General features: G+C 36.4%; 1 protein-coding gene across 1 annotated transcript in view; it reads left to right on the top strand.

Annotated features, from left to right (window-relative positions):
• Nucleotides 1–15590, top strand: part of LOC126470745 (sodium-dependent transporter bedraggled) — a 446015-nt gene that overhangs the window by 397168 nt on the left and 33257 nt on the right. Inside the window, exon 13 of the mRNA XM_050098751.1 lies at nucleotides 161–441. Coding sequence (XP_049954708.1) covers nucleotides 161–441 — 281 coding nt within the window. The remainder of the gene's footprint in view (nucleotides 1–160; nucleotides 442–15590) is intronic.

Genomic DNA, 15590 nt, shown 5'->3' with positions numbered 1-15590 from the left:
AGTCACCATGAACGTAAATTTATGTCAGTTTTGAAAATGCTAGTGGAAGTGAAGCTCAATGAGTGTGTGAAATCAGTATTTTAACATAATTATATATGGACTGCCATGTGCTAAATTTAATTTAGTTTTTTAATTTGTAATTTTCTGTTATTTTTCACAGAACAATTACGAACTGTGACATTCCTTCAAGCTGAAGGTGCACCACCGCATCCAATATTTGCAAGAACACCTGTGCGCTACATGTCTCATAGCATATTTATACTTGGGTCACGTGTTCTGCTTCCTGGTATGGATTCAGCAAGGGAAAGTGGTTATCAAGTGCTGAGACTAGCAACAGAGCTAGCACCAGCAACATTTGCACTTATGGGCTCTGAACGAGTCTCACCTTTTTGGGCAGTGCTCTTTTATTTTGTTTTGATAACATTTGGAATTGCTCAACAGGTAAGGACAAAAACTAAAATCTAACATGTTTATCACTTTATGCTTCCAAACACCCACTTATTCTCAAGGTATGAGGTGAATTACAAATAGAAACTTTGTTAGCTCTCATCCTACAAACTGTAACTGACAAAACCACAGTCGACCATTTCATTGATGGTGCTCACCTTGGCTTTGTCTTATTAAGCTGTGCCTCTCAGGATATTGATGTAATCAATTTTTTTTATTGTTCCCTCAGGCCAGTAAAATCCATTGATCGTGGACAATGCTAGATGTATACAACTGGTTCCTTTCAAAATTTGGTTTAAATAATACACATGCAGATTATAAATCTCATCGAGTAAAATGAAGAGATACAGGAAATGTCAGGGATATGAAATGAAATAGATTTGTGTTAATAAGGGCCTTTGCACATACTGGTAACTAATTCACTTTACCTACTTCATTGCCATTGCTAATTTGTGTCTCTTCTCTTGATCATTGTAAAAAGCTGAAATCAATCAGTGACAGAAGTACAGTTCCAATAATGCAGCCCACACAGTATGTAGTGTTGGATATTAGTCACTTGTAATGCCACTTTTGAAATACGAATGATTGATGGCCAGTTCAGATTTCATAGTACACTTTTAAATGCAAGTAAAGGAACATTACAACTGCTCTTCATTACAGCTCTATCTGCCTATGCTTGGTGGAATAACTGGCAGTTGTTTAGTGTGGAAAAAGGATTGCCAACATAATAGTTGCAAGATATATCACTATTTTGCATGACAGAATAATTTCTCTGGGATAACACATTGTTTCTCGAGTAGACCAAAAGACATAAGAATTAAATGAGACTGTGGAGTGAAAGTATGTTTGCATTAGTTAAATCTGTCTGTTGCTGCATTTGATTGTTACCATAGCAGCATACCATTATCAAAGTTACTCACAGTCAGCAAAGTTGAATGCAGATTCGCAATGTGAATTAATAACAAGATACTGTCATTGAGTTAATAAGTTACACATGGCAGGCAGGGCTGTTGCCGTTTAACCTGACCTACAAAATCAAGGATTTTCAAACCAATATAAACAAAGCTAAAAAATAAATGAATAAAACCCAACTATATTTAATAACGAAAATATAATTAACATGTAAAATGTTACATAGTTAGCCTGACAAAAATTAGATAGAGCCATCATACTTATTGAAGGCAACTATTTACTGTCACAAGGATGTATATTATTACTATTGTGTTTTATCTTTGCTTGCCGTATAAAGAACTTAACTAAATAACATTTACACTGCCAGAAAAAAACTTTAACTTACTGTAAATCATAATGACAGTAAAGTAAAATTTACGACTTTTTAGAAGCATGCAGAAATTTATAGATCTTCACTAATTTCTTGGGTCTTTTCTCTCCTAAATTATTTCTTAATTTTGACCAAATAAGCCCATAAGTGGAGAAGATACTCCTGATGTATGCAGTGCTGGAATGACAAGAAAACAACCTCTAATAAAGTAGTTATAATAATGGGTTAGTGTTCTGAATAAATTAATCAGTGCAATTCAGATTAAACTATTTAATCATCAACGTGAAACAAAAGACCATAAAAACCCAGTTTTACCCCAGTCCTTTAAAAAAAAAAACCAAGTTTTTCTCAACCCTGATAGCAGGACATGAGAACCAACTGGAAAACAGTACATTTTATAAGCTGTTATCTCTACCAGACTGATTGCAGTGAATTTGCTCCTATTGACTGACGTTGGTGTTGGTAGCCAAAGATTTTGACACAAGCTGCTGTAGTTATTACTTCTGAGCTTTAGGATCATATAATTTCACACTAACTAACATAGTTGTTATATGTTGTGTATCTGAAGCCCAACTGGTGATATTTGGGTAGGGTGTGTTATTTAAGAACTGCCATACAGATATTTGTTGACTTCGGAAACTACATAATGTTTTGAAAATTGGCTAGGTTATATTTTTCTGGTTTGAATGAACTGTGAATTAAGATAGTTATTTGGTTTATGTAAAATGTTGAAGCTTAATAAATTGTAAAAGTATACAAAACTCTGTTACAAACACGCATTGGGAATATCCTAACTGTGGGTATGGTATCTGTCCCAAAAATAATTTTACGTTATGTTAAATTATGCAAAATATTAAATGGTAGCTTAATTAGATATTGAGGGATGTCACCTGATTTGAAAGAAACATAGCATCAAAAGTACAGTGTCAAAATTCGGAATATAGCAAACACAAAGGCAAAACTGGCAGTGGAAATTATGATGATCCGAACTTTCAACATCAGTTTCAGGTAGTTTAAAGTATGTTATCAGAAAGAGTGGAATGTCTGCTTTCAAATGAATGGTAACAATACTTCCTATCTTGTTGAATAGCTTGCAATGCAATGTTTTCTAGTAGAATTTCCAATTAACTATAACTTTTAATTAAAGTGCACTTCCCATCATTGCAACCAAAAACATAAATGGAACCAACTGACCAATAAATTTAAGTGGAACACTACCTAAATAACATTCTGGAATATTCATATACATATCAAATATTATGGGTGCACCTATACTGAAAATATGACAAAAAATTAAATAAAAACAGGAGAAAATTTAGTTATTCATGGGAGTAGGCAGCATAACAGATGGAGAGTATCTAACTAGCTATGTATCATACTGACACACATTGGTATGAGCTTTGTTATTTATAATAGCTCTAATTAAATCAGAAGCAATCAGTGGCATATCAAAAAGTCATACATTGCTTTCTCCAGGAGCATACATCCATTTTATCAACTCAGTTGTTAATACATCACAAAGATCATTGTGTCACAGAAAAACAGTTACTCTTCTGGCTTTGATGGTACATTAGTGGATTCTTTTGCTGTCTTAATAACACCTCTTGTAAGTTTCCTTTGTGATAATGTTAGTTAGTTACTTGTTTCATTGATCATATTCACGATGAATGTTATGATCTGAACTGTGTCAACTGAATGCAATGTTGCATATACAGTTTATTTATTCTGGCCATTTACAGGTTTGTGACTGACTACTTATTTCTGTTCCAGCATTCCTCTATGATTGAAAGTTCATTGAGTAGAAATAACTTAAGCCTGCATATGAAAATATTTATGCTGTCTGTCAGACATTATATTTCCATGAGCAGATTGTCAAATAGCTTTATAGCTGTTTACTTCAATCCTTTCTGTGCCAAAGTTAGATTCCCAGAGGAAATTGCAGATCATTTTTCTTTAGAGTATTTTAGTTGTGATTATCTATATTACAGTCAAAGTGCAATGGTTTGCAACAGCAAATTTCATCATTGAATAAATGTACTATGAGGCACCACTTAATATTCCCAAATCATTATAACATTGTTGTTGTTATGGTGGTCTTCAGTCCAAAGACTGGTTTCATGCAGCTCTCCTTGCTACTTTATCCTGTGCAAGCCTTTACATCCCCAAATAACTGCTACAACCTTTTTGAACCTGATTACTATATTCATGTCTTAGTCTATCTCTACAGTTTCTACCACCGACACGTCCCTCCAGTACTAAATTGGTGACCTCTTGATACCTCAGAATCCGTCCTATTGACTAAGCCCTTATTTTACTCAAGTTATACACAAATTTCTTTTCTCTCCAATTCTATTCACTACCTTCTCATTGGTTACATGATCTACCCATCCAATCTTCAGTATTCTTCAGTAGCACCACATTCCAAAAGCTTCTATTCCCTTCTCATCTGAACTGTTTATAATTCACATTTCAGTTCTATAGAAGGCTGCACTGAAGACTAATACCTTCAGAAAAATCTTCCTAACAGTTAAATCTATATTCATTGTTAATAAATTTCTCTTCTTCAGAAACATTTTTCTTTCTGTTGCCAGACTATATTTCATATCTCTCTATTTTGGCCAACATCAGTAATTTTACTGCTCAAATAGCAAAATTCATCTACTACTTTAAGCATCTCATTTCCTAATCTGCTGTTTTTAGTATCTTGTTTCCTAATCTAATGCCCCCTGCATCATGTGATGTAATCCAACTGCATTCCCTTACCCATATTTTGCTTTTGTTGATGTTCACCTTATACCTCCTTTCAAGACACCATCCATTCCATTCAGCTGCTCTTCCAAGTCCTTTGCTGTCTCTGACAGAATTATAATGTCTTCGGCAAACCTCAAAATTTTTATTTCTGCACCCTGGACTTTAATTACTTCTCCAATTTTTCTTTGATCTCAGTTACTGCTTACTCAGTGTATAGATTGAATAACATTAGAGACTGGCTACAACCCAGTCTCACTTCCTTCCCAACCACTGCTTCCCTTTGATATAAGGGACTGATGACCCTGTAGTTTGGTCCCTTTATACCACAAACCAAGCAACCCTTTGATATCCTTTGACTCTTAAAACTGCCCTCTGGTTTGTATACAGATTGTAAATAACCTTCCAGTCCCTGTATTTTACCCTGCTACATTCAGAATTTCAAACAGTGTATACCAGTCAGCATTCTCAAAAGATTTCTCTATGTTTACAAATGCCATAAACATAGATTTGCCTTTCCCTAACCTATCATCTGAGAGAAGCTGTTGCAACTACGTCTGTAGTTTCATTTATGCTGTAGATCATACACTGTGTGCAGAGAAGCACATGATGATATAGGAGAAGTCAAAAATGGAGATGAGATTATGCATGGTTAAAATGATTATGACAATGATCTTATAATGATACAAATGTTTATATAATACATGTGTAATGCCAAGAAACAGAAAGTTGTCTAGGTGGGTATCTTGTGAAAAATACAGAATTACATGTTATTTCGAAATAAGTTCACATTATCAAGGGAAAGAAACATATAAGCAAATAACAAGGAAATGCAGAAGTACAATACACATTTAAAAATCCATTATTAAAATAAAACAGTGAAAGTGACACACTTCTGTATTAAGGTGTTCAGGTTTACATACAAAGCACAGAACATGGACAGAACAAACAACAAGGAAATTCATAGTATACACTAAAAACACATTACAAATGGAAAAAAAACTGTGTTACAGAGTTTAGGACTGAATACAAATGCATGGACAGAAAAAGTAATAATTTGAACAGACTTATTTTGTATATAAGAAGAATGCGTAGAGCTTGGACATAAAAAAAGTAACAATTTAAACAGACTTATGTAGTATATAAGAAGATGAACTTTAAGTAGAAATTAGAATTTTGTGTCAAGAAATGCAGTAACAGAGTGAAAACAGTGATTTAATAAAATTTGTTTTATTTTTGTTCTCATTTGCTTCAGATTATTAATTGTCTTCATTTCTAATGGCAGATGGTTGAAATTTTTTATGGCCATATATTTAACACCATCAGCATATAATTTGGTGCTTTGTACTACAATTTTTAATCAAGATTTGTTTCTAGTGTTGTGTTTGTGGCAATTGAGAATTCTGTGTAGGATTCCTAAATTCTGAGCTACAAAACTAACAATTTCCATTATATAAAGATATGGCAGTGGCAGGATTTTTTATACTTTAAACAGTGGTTTAGTGTTCAGTTCTGTTTTCTGATGCCACTATTCTGATCACTTGTTTTTGTAGTCCGCCCCCGGTAGCTGAGTGGTCAGCGTGACAGACTGTCAATCCTAAGGGCCCGGGTTCGATTCCCGGCTGGGTCGGAGATTTTCTCCGCTCAGGGACTGGGTGTTGTGTTGTCCTAATCATCATCATTTCATCCCCATCGACGCGCAGGTCGCCGAAGTGGCGTCAAATCGAAAGACCTGCACCAGGCGAACGGTCTACCCGACGGGAGGCCCTAGCCACACGACATTTCATTTCATTTATTACTTGTTTTTGTAATTTGAAAATTGTAGGTCTATTGGATTCAGAACTATTTCCCCAGAAAATTAGCCATAGCTCATAATGGACTCAGAGCATAGTATACAAGCTTCAAAGTGTCAATTTTGGCTGAATCTCATATTGGTCTGAGCAGGTAGCACATTTTGCTGAGCTTCTTTGCAACTGTCTCTACATGCAGTTGCAATTTTAGTGTATGATTGACAGTTAGTCCAAGGAATTTGGTGTCTTTCACACTGACAATTTCATCTTTGCCTTCATAAATGTCTAAATTGAAGGGGGTAATAGTCTGTCTCGTGTTAAAGTTCATGCTTACAACTTTTTGAGTATTTATTAGCAGTCTGTTTCCCTCAGCCAAGATTTTATGTGACAGGTGATTTCATTGACTGTTTCTTGAAGTGTTTCTTCTCTGTTGGAAATTAAAATATTTGCATTAGCAGCATACAAAAAAGAACAAGCATTAGGGATGTTTACTGGGAGGCAATTGATGAACAATATGAAAAGGACTGGGCCAAGAACAGACCCCTGTAGGACACCACAAGCTATATTTATGGTATCTGATCTGCAAAGGGTAGCATCCTTGGGGTTTCTGATTTTTACATATTTCTCCTTTCTCTTAGATAGCTACTAAACCAGCTGTGGGCAGTACCCCTTATGCCAAATTTCTCTAGTTTTGTTAAGAGCAGCTTATGGTTGACCATATCAAATGCTTTGGATTGATCAAGGAATATATGAACATCAGGCTGTTTATGACTTGAGCAGTTCTCTAAAAACTCTACTGTGCATTTATGGTTGACTTATTTTTGCAAAAACCATATTGAGAAGATGCTATAATGTTTTTGGAGTTTAAAAAGCATTCTAATCTTATGGAAACACAGCATTCAAACATTTTTGAAAATGCTGATAGTATTGCAATAGGCCTATAATTTTCCATGGCAGTTTTCTCTCCTTTCTTGTACAGTGGTATAATTTTAGAAATTTTTATCTGGTCAGAAAATGTTCCCTCCTCAAAAGGGGCGTTAATGATATTAGACACAGGCCTACAGATGAAACTGGAACGCTTTACAAGTAAAAAGCAAGGTACCGTACTATGACCAGCAAAGAATATTTTTTTTATTCTTCTCCTTATGATATCCTCTATTTCACAAGATGTTGTTGGAGATAGGAAAAAAAAGAGTTCAAGAGAATATTATTGTTAGGATGAGTGTGAACAGTGTTTGAACAGGCAGTTAATACATTTTTTGAAATTTCTGAAAAAATATTTGTTAAAACCATTACAAATTTTATGTATATTTTATGTTTTTGTCCTTCTGTGTTCAACTTAAATTTATCCTCTGTGGTTCTCTTTCTTCCAGTTTGGTTGTTTATTATACTCCATACTCTCTTACATTTTTTAGAGAAGTTCCTAAAGAGATTATCGTTGTGAGCCTTTTTTGCTGCTTTAATGACACTTCTATAAGTATTTTTGTAAGTACAAATTGAGTTCTCCCAACTTACCACTATCCAGTTTGCTAGCTCTGAGCAGTAACCTCATTTTTTTCTGAGGATATTTTAATGTCTTTTGTAATCCAAGAGTTTTTCTTTTTGTGAGTCGCAAGTATGATTTTCTGTCTGATGTGTGGAAACAGGAGAGGCTACATGCTTGTTGCTATTTCATCTTGTGAATCAGGTGGCTTGACCATAAAAAATTTTCATTTATGGCTGGTGCTTTGTTTGTTCTTGTTGACCTTCTTGGAACCCTCGAGCTCCTGTTGCTGCTGGTTGAAACTGTACACTCAAATGGAAGGTGAATATCTGACACTGAGTGTAATGCTATTTGAGGACTTGCCTGTTTTGTTAGTTGGGCTCATGATTTCTTGGTCCTGGAATAGCAGCAAGTCCCAATTGCAGTTTCTTCTGTTCTTCTTAGTGGTGGTTTTTCATTTTCTGTTCCTTTGATTGAAATTTGTGGGAGTTTTAGTGATGATATTTGTTTTTCTATTGGACTTGATGTGCATTTTTTAGGAGTTGTCTCAGTAATGATGGAGTAATGAGGTTGCATTGAAGTTGAATATTTATTTATTTATTTATTTTATTTATCCATCCGTTGACAATAAATGTTGTATGGATGTTGTCAAGGGTACATGTAAGCCATTTCAAAGAAATGGGACACAAACAATATATACGTAAAAAAGTACAAAACAAAATAATACAATAAAGTTAATAATAATATAATGAAATTAATATAGCCTATGTACATCCCTGCTTGTTATTTTAAATGCTTAGTCTGTTTTTCATAAGGCTTTAGTTTTGTTCTCCCTAAACGGCAAGTCCTTATATACACAACACTGCTTAAGTATATACTTACATCACACAACAGCTGTTCTTTAAGTATGTAAATGTAATGAATGATTAGGTAATGAATGATTAGGTACAGATAGAGTATTTTCCATTTTGCCTTTATAAATATCATCAGAAAAAATTTATTGACCTACATAGTCATTTACAGAGTAAAAACATTGTTCTACTAGAATTTTTTTTAAATTCTGTTTTAAATTTGTTATCATATTCTAACTGCCTGATGTTGACTGGCAGTGTGTTGTACAGTTTTGCACTGATATGGCTCACATGCCTTTGTGTATTCGTTCTTTTTGTTCGCTGAGTATGGAGTGCTGTGCTATTACGGGTGTTGTAGTTATGAAAGTTGGCATTTGTCTGAAAATCTGCAATGTGGGTCCTGACATACAATACACATTTGTATATGTATAATGATGGTATAGTAAGTATTCTAAGCTTTTTGGGTATGGGTTTGCAGTGTGTCTGTGGATGACTGAGAGTTATTATTCGGATGGCCCTCTTCTGCAACAAAAAAATTTGTTTTAGGCGCCCTGCTGCGGAACCCCAAAATATTATCCCATATGTGGCAAGAGATTGAAAATAGCTGAAATATGCCATTCTGGCACCCTCTGAGGTACAAACATTTGCAATAATTCTGAGGGCAAAACAGGCTGAATTAAGTTTCTGTGCAAATTTTATTACGTGGTCATTAAAATTTAAGTTTTCATCCACATGAATCCCCAGCAATTTTGTGGATGTCACTCTGTCTAAGGCGTTGTCACCCCACACCAGATCAAGATTTACATTTTGACATCTTTTCCCAAACTGCATATAATTTGTTTTATTTATATTCAATGTCAACCTGTTTGCATTGAGCCAAGAGTGGATGTAATTTAGTACTTTATCAGCAGTTGTTGGTAGCAATTGCTTTGGTGCACTTATTATCACACTAGTATCATCTGCAAATATTATTGCTTTGGCTGCATCATCTGAGGTGTGAAAATCATTTATGTAGACAAGAAACAATATGGGCCCTAGGATGCTGCCTTCTTTTGAAGTTGATGTAATTTCATTACTTGACTCAGTGATTTGAGCAGCCATCAGGTGCCGGCAGGGGAGTAGGTCAGAAATTTGGATCTGTGTAATCAGCATTAATTGCTTGGCAGACATTTTCACTGATATATGATTTACTCTTTCCATTGAGATGTTGCCCATGATTATTAAACAATTCCCTGTTCATATTTTCAGTGAACATAAAGTTTACATGGGAAGACGCAGCACAGATTTTTTTAGTAGCCTATTTGTTTTAGCTAGTTGTTTATTCACACAAGTGATCAACTAGGTCATACCCATGTGGAATTCCCATGATAATAAACTTAGAATTACCTGTACATTTTAAGTATTCTGTTAGCCTGTGAGTGGCCTCATTTGCTTTGTTTCTATAAACGTCATTTACACCTGCTACTAGCACAATATATTCATCATTTTGTTCTCATAAGCCTACATTGTTATTTATGCCATTTTTCATGATTTCATGCAAACTTGCAGAATGTTTCACAAAACTTGTTGCATTAGCTAGCTTCTCAGACCTTGACATTTGTGCTAATGCTCTCCCATGACTATCAGAATAAACTGAGATGCTGCAATTTTTCAACAGAGATTTTCTGTTGTGTATAACATAACTGGTTACAAGGTTTACTGTTTTGTTTATCTGGACTGATTTGGGAATAATTTATTCCCCTCACATTTCCTGTAGGTAGTACTAGGTAGTACTAGGCCTGCCAAAACTTTGAAACTATTTCCCACTGGTATATTGTAAGTGATAGAATCAGGTGTGTGGCCTGTAAAGGTTATCAGGCGTTGTTGCACTTGTTCTTTGTTGCCTTGACTGTTTCAGCTCTCAAAGCCACTGATTCAGCTTCTATTGCATTCCTTTCGCCTGCTCTAGTCAACTGTTGTCTAATAGTATAAACATTTCAAAGAGGGTTGAAAAGATGATCAAGGCTACGGCCACCCTGGACACCCTAGCACATCAGTTACTTATGACAATGTGGAGGAAGTGAAGAAAATGGTTCTGAATCACCATCATAGAGGTTGCTAATGATGTTGGCATTTCCTTTGGCAAAGAAACAACATTGCATAAACACAACTCAGGAATTGCCAAATAATGTGGACAGTGATCCAGAACTTCTAAAGAGATTGTAATAGGTGACAAAACATGTATACACTGGTATGACACCGAAACAAAGGCCCAGTCATCCCAATAGAAACTGCCTGAAGAGCCCCCTCCCCCCCCAAAAAAAAAGACAAAAAGAAAAAATTTCAATCACCTGTGAAGCGTGTGAAGATTCCTCTCATTGTTTCGTACTGTCAGTAATGAATACTACGTAGAAGTTACATGGTATTTGTGTGAAGCAGTCCAAAGAAAATGACCAGACTTGTAGCCAAACCACTCATGTAAATAGCATCACAATAATACTCCCACTCACACTTCAATGCTTGTCTGTGATTTTTTGGCAAAAAACAAAACTATTATGTTGCCTCGCCACCATGTTTGACAGACATGGCCCTCTGCAACTTCTTTCTCTTCCTCAGGCTGAAGGGAACCATGAAAGGGCAGTGTTTTGTCATCATTGATGACATGATAACAGAATCACTGAAGGAGCTGAATACCATAAAGATAAGTGGGTACCAGAAGTACCTCTGAGATTGGGAAAAATGCTAGCTCCAATGTATTATATCTGAAGGGGATTACTTTAAAAGGGCTAAAGTTGTTGTCAATGAATAAATAAAAATTCTTTGAGAAAAAACAAAAATTCCTGCCATTTTATTTTATCACATCTCATATACAGTCTTCTTTCATGATTCCTAAACCAAGTGTTAGTGATGATAAAACTATCATCTGTGCAAAATTCTATCAGGTGAATTCCTCTTTCATTCCTTTTCCCCAGCTACTATTTTCCTTTCTCTTCCTTTTCCTACTATCAAATTCCATTCGCCAACTGCAATTAAATTTTAATCTCCCTTAACTATCTGAATAATTTCCTTTGCCACCTCCTACATTTTTTTCAATCTTCTCATTATCTGTGGAGCCAGTTAGCATATAAAGTTGTACTACTGCAGTGGGTGTTGGCTATATGTCTATCTTGACTACAATAATATGTTCACTGTGCTGTTGGTAGTAGCTTACCCACATTCCTATTTTCTTATTTATTATTAGGCCTACTCCTGCATTGCCCCTATTTGATTTTGTATTTATAACCCATTAGTCATCTGTCCAGAAGCCCTGTTGATCCTGCCACTGAACTTCATTAATCCCCACTATATCAAACTTCAACCTGTCCATTTCCCTCTGTAAATTTTCTAACCTTCCTGACCAATTAAGGGATCTCTCATACCATGCTCTGACCCATAGATTGCCAGTTTGTTTTTCCTGATTACAACATCCTCCTGGGTAGTCCCCATCTGAGTATCTAAATGGGTGACTGTAACATTAAAGATCAAGACATTAACAGAGAACCAGCAAGCTAGGCTTAAGATTATTTGTTTACCGTTCAGAAAAACATTACATCAGCCTTAATGCAGCTCCACTGTGACCACTGTTTCAGTCATAGATTACTTTTTTGCTGTTCATAAGGAGCTGTAAATTGCCATGGCTGCTGTAAGTTGAATGAAAGCTGTACTAAATGGATGTGCTGGGCAGGTTATGGGGAGATACCAAAGGTATTAAAAGTAGTATCCTCTCCTTTGTATCCTGCCACCTCTGCAGGAAACACAGGACATCAATGTTAACTAACCTGTGAGCAGCATGTGAGGTTGATGGGCCCTACACAGGGGAGGCAGCAGGCAGGGAGAACTCAGGGTACTGTAACCATCCCCCGACTGACAAATTTGAGGTGCAGTCTCCCATTAAACCAAAACCTGAGCCTGGGAGACACACTTCAGCTGTCAGGGGGCCTCCCCTGTCCCATACTGGGAAAACAAGTGCAATAGTCTGTTAATTGTCAGCAGGTAGAACATGCGGCAAATAATGGTACCCCTTAGACAGCAAAGGACAAAAGAATTATCACCTTTTTCACTCAATGTGTGTTCCTAGAAGCCTCATTTGACATGTTGCTCTAATGGTATGGAGGGAGGAACAGGTTGCAACCATCTGCACACATGATTCCTGTCATCTGGGGCACCCAGTCATTCTTGGACCAGTCCATCAACTGCTGGAGAAGGTTGAGGACATAAGCCTTGCTCACAGTATTTCAGTGTAATACGTAGTCCACAGCATTGTTCCCAGAACTGATTGTGGGTCCATGGGTCTGAGTTGAGTAGAAGATTTGAACCAGACTCTTTCAAGATTGTGTGCCAAGCTAGGATATGACTTCCTGGACATGAACCGTTGACCTGAGAACTGTATGGTCCCTTTAAGTGGCTCAGCAGTGCACTGTACACCAGAGGCTGCTAGACAGATAACTGACTGTGTTCACAGCAGGAACAAAAAAAATTTTTATAGATCATATGACTCTTCATCGTGCCTAGATAATAATTACTGTAGGTGTCCCTGAAGTGTTAGTGTAAGGTCAAAGAAATCGCCCCTTCAGATGACACTGCCAAAGCATTCTCAGCAAAGTCCCATTGCTTGAGCACATGTAAAAAACTAATGCAGCTCACATAAACTAGGTATAGGAAACAGCCTAAAACCCAAAACTGGCAGCACTGAGATTTTTTGGAGCAAATATAAAAGTTTGTTGAAAGGATAAATAGTGGGAAATGGAGTTTGTGTATTTGATGCTGTTGATATGAACAAAGCAAAAGCAGAAATACAGTGAAATAATTGTCAGGTTGTACACAGAATTTGAAGCTGAGTTAGCCCATGTTTTACCATAGTATGCCATAGATTTCTCAAACCAAAAACTGTGTCCAGTGGTTGGAAGAAAGCACAAGTCACATCCATCTACATGGATGCAAACAAAAGTGTCTGCAAAACTACTGTCCAATATCTTTGATTGCTAAGTGTTGTAGAATCTTATAACATATTCTGAGTTCATACATAATCAGGTACTGTAACACATTGATCTCCCTCATGGCAACCAGCACAGATTCAGAAAACATCGGTCATGTGAAATGCAATTCACATTTCTCTCCCATTACATTCTAAATGCCGTGGACTGAGACAGTCAGGTGAGTGCAGTATTTATTGACTTCTGTAAAGCATTTGTCTCAGATTCACATAAGTGCTTGTTTGTGAAAGTATGGCAGTATGGGGCATGGCAAACTGTGACTGGATTGAGGATTTCTTCGTGGGAAGGATGTAGCACATTATCTCATTTGGGGGTCATCGAAAATCTAAAAGTAGCTTCAGGCTGTGTCCTACAAAAATATGTTGGGACCCTTCCAGTTCAGACTGTATATTAATGACCTGACAGAGAGTATTAATAGAAACTTCAGACTTCTCACATATTATGCAGGTATATATAATGAAGTTCCATCTGAAAATACCTGTTCAAATATTTAGTCAGGTATTGATAAGATTTCAATCTAACACAAAGACTGAAAATTTGCTTTACAGCTTCACAAATGTAAAAATGTTTACTTCACAAAACAAAAACACAGCATCTTATGAAAGCAATATCAGTCAGTCACAACTGGAATCAGTCAACTAATAAAAATACCTGTGTGTAACATGGTGTGGGAATATGAAATGGAATGATCACTTATGCTCAATCATAGGTAGAGCATCTGTCAGATTTCCATTCATTTATAAGATACCAGGAAAATGCAGACTGTTTACATAGAAGACTGTCTAAAAGTCACTTGTGCATTCCACAACAGAATATTGCTCATGTGTGTAGGACTATACCAGATAGGACTAACAGGGGGTATTGAATGTATACAAAGAAGGGAAGCACAAATATCACAGGTTTCTTTTACTCATGACAGAGCACCACAGAGATACCATAAAACCTGAATTGGCAGATGATTTAGTATAAATGCCAATTATACTTCTAAAGCCTACTTACAAAGTTTCAAGAAGCAGTATTAAGTGAAGACTCTAGGAATATACTACAGACACATTTGTATTATTCTGTTATGGATCACAAGGACAAGATTAGGCTAATTACACTGAGCACAAAGCCATTAAACAGTCATTTTGCCCACTGTCCATATGCAAATGGACAAGAAAGAAATCTTAATATGTGATACAATAGGTAATACTCTGTGCTATGCACTTCACAGCTGTTTACAAAGTATGGATACACATGTCTGCAAGATGTATGTGTAAAAATCCCACACCTTTCTAATCACCTTTTTTGTGCAGTCATGTACAGGGTATTACTGTGATGATGTTACAAACTTGCAGGTGTTACGAAGAAGGGTAAATGTATCAATCTGAGGTAAGGGACCCTAGTTCAGAAGTGACCATAGCAAAAGATATAAGGCCTTAGCCTTGTGCAGTGCTCAAACCAAGGGCCCCAACTTCTGAACTCTGATGGTGACATACAGAATTCCCACTGAACACTCCCAGATATCCTCAGATAATTTCCTCTGTTGATGGACAAGTAACAGTGCATGTAACTTGATCTTGAAGAGACCAAAACTACTAAGTCTATGGTACAGTAATAATGAACTCCATTTACCTGCAGAAGTTTTACCAGCTGCTACATGTACAACAGTTGTTCGAAATGGCATCCCCCAACATCAATGCAGGTACAGCACTGCCTCACAAAGTTCTGTTATACACATTCTAATTTCCCCAATGTCAGTTGAAGAGTGTCACAGGCAGTGAGAATTCATGCCAGGAGATCCTCTTCAGTCTTGACAGGCATCTCATACACGAAACATTCCACATTGCCTCACAAGAAGAAATCAAGTTGGGTGAGATCAGATGAATGTGCTAACCACAAAACAGGACCTCCTCTGCCTATCCACCTTTCAGGGAATCACTGATCCAGGTATTCATGAACCCTCAGTACAAAGTGAGGTGGGATTCTATCAGG

The sequence above is a fragment of the Schistocerca serialis genome, chromosome 3 (assembly GCF_023864345.2).
Source record: "Schistocerca serialis cubense isolate TAMUIC-IGC-003099 chromosome 3, iqSchSeri2.2, whole genome shotgun sequence".
NCBI lineage: Eukaryota > Metazoa > Arthropoda > Insecta > Orthoptera > Acrididae > Schistocerca > Schistocerca serialis.
The sequence above is the reverse complement of the archived record's forward strand: the minus strand, read 5'-3'. Positions and strand labels throughout refer to the sequence as shown.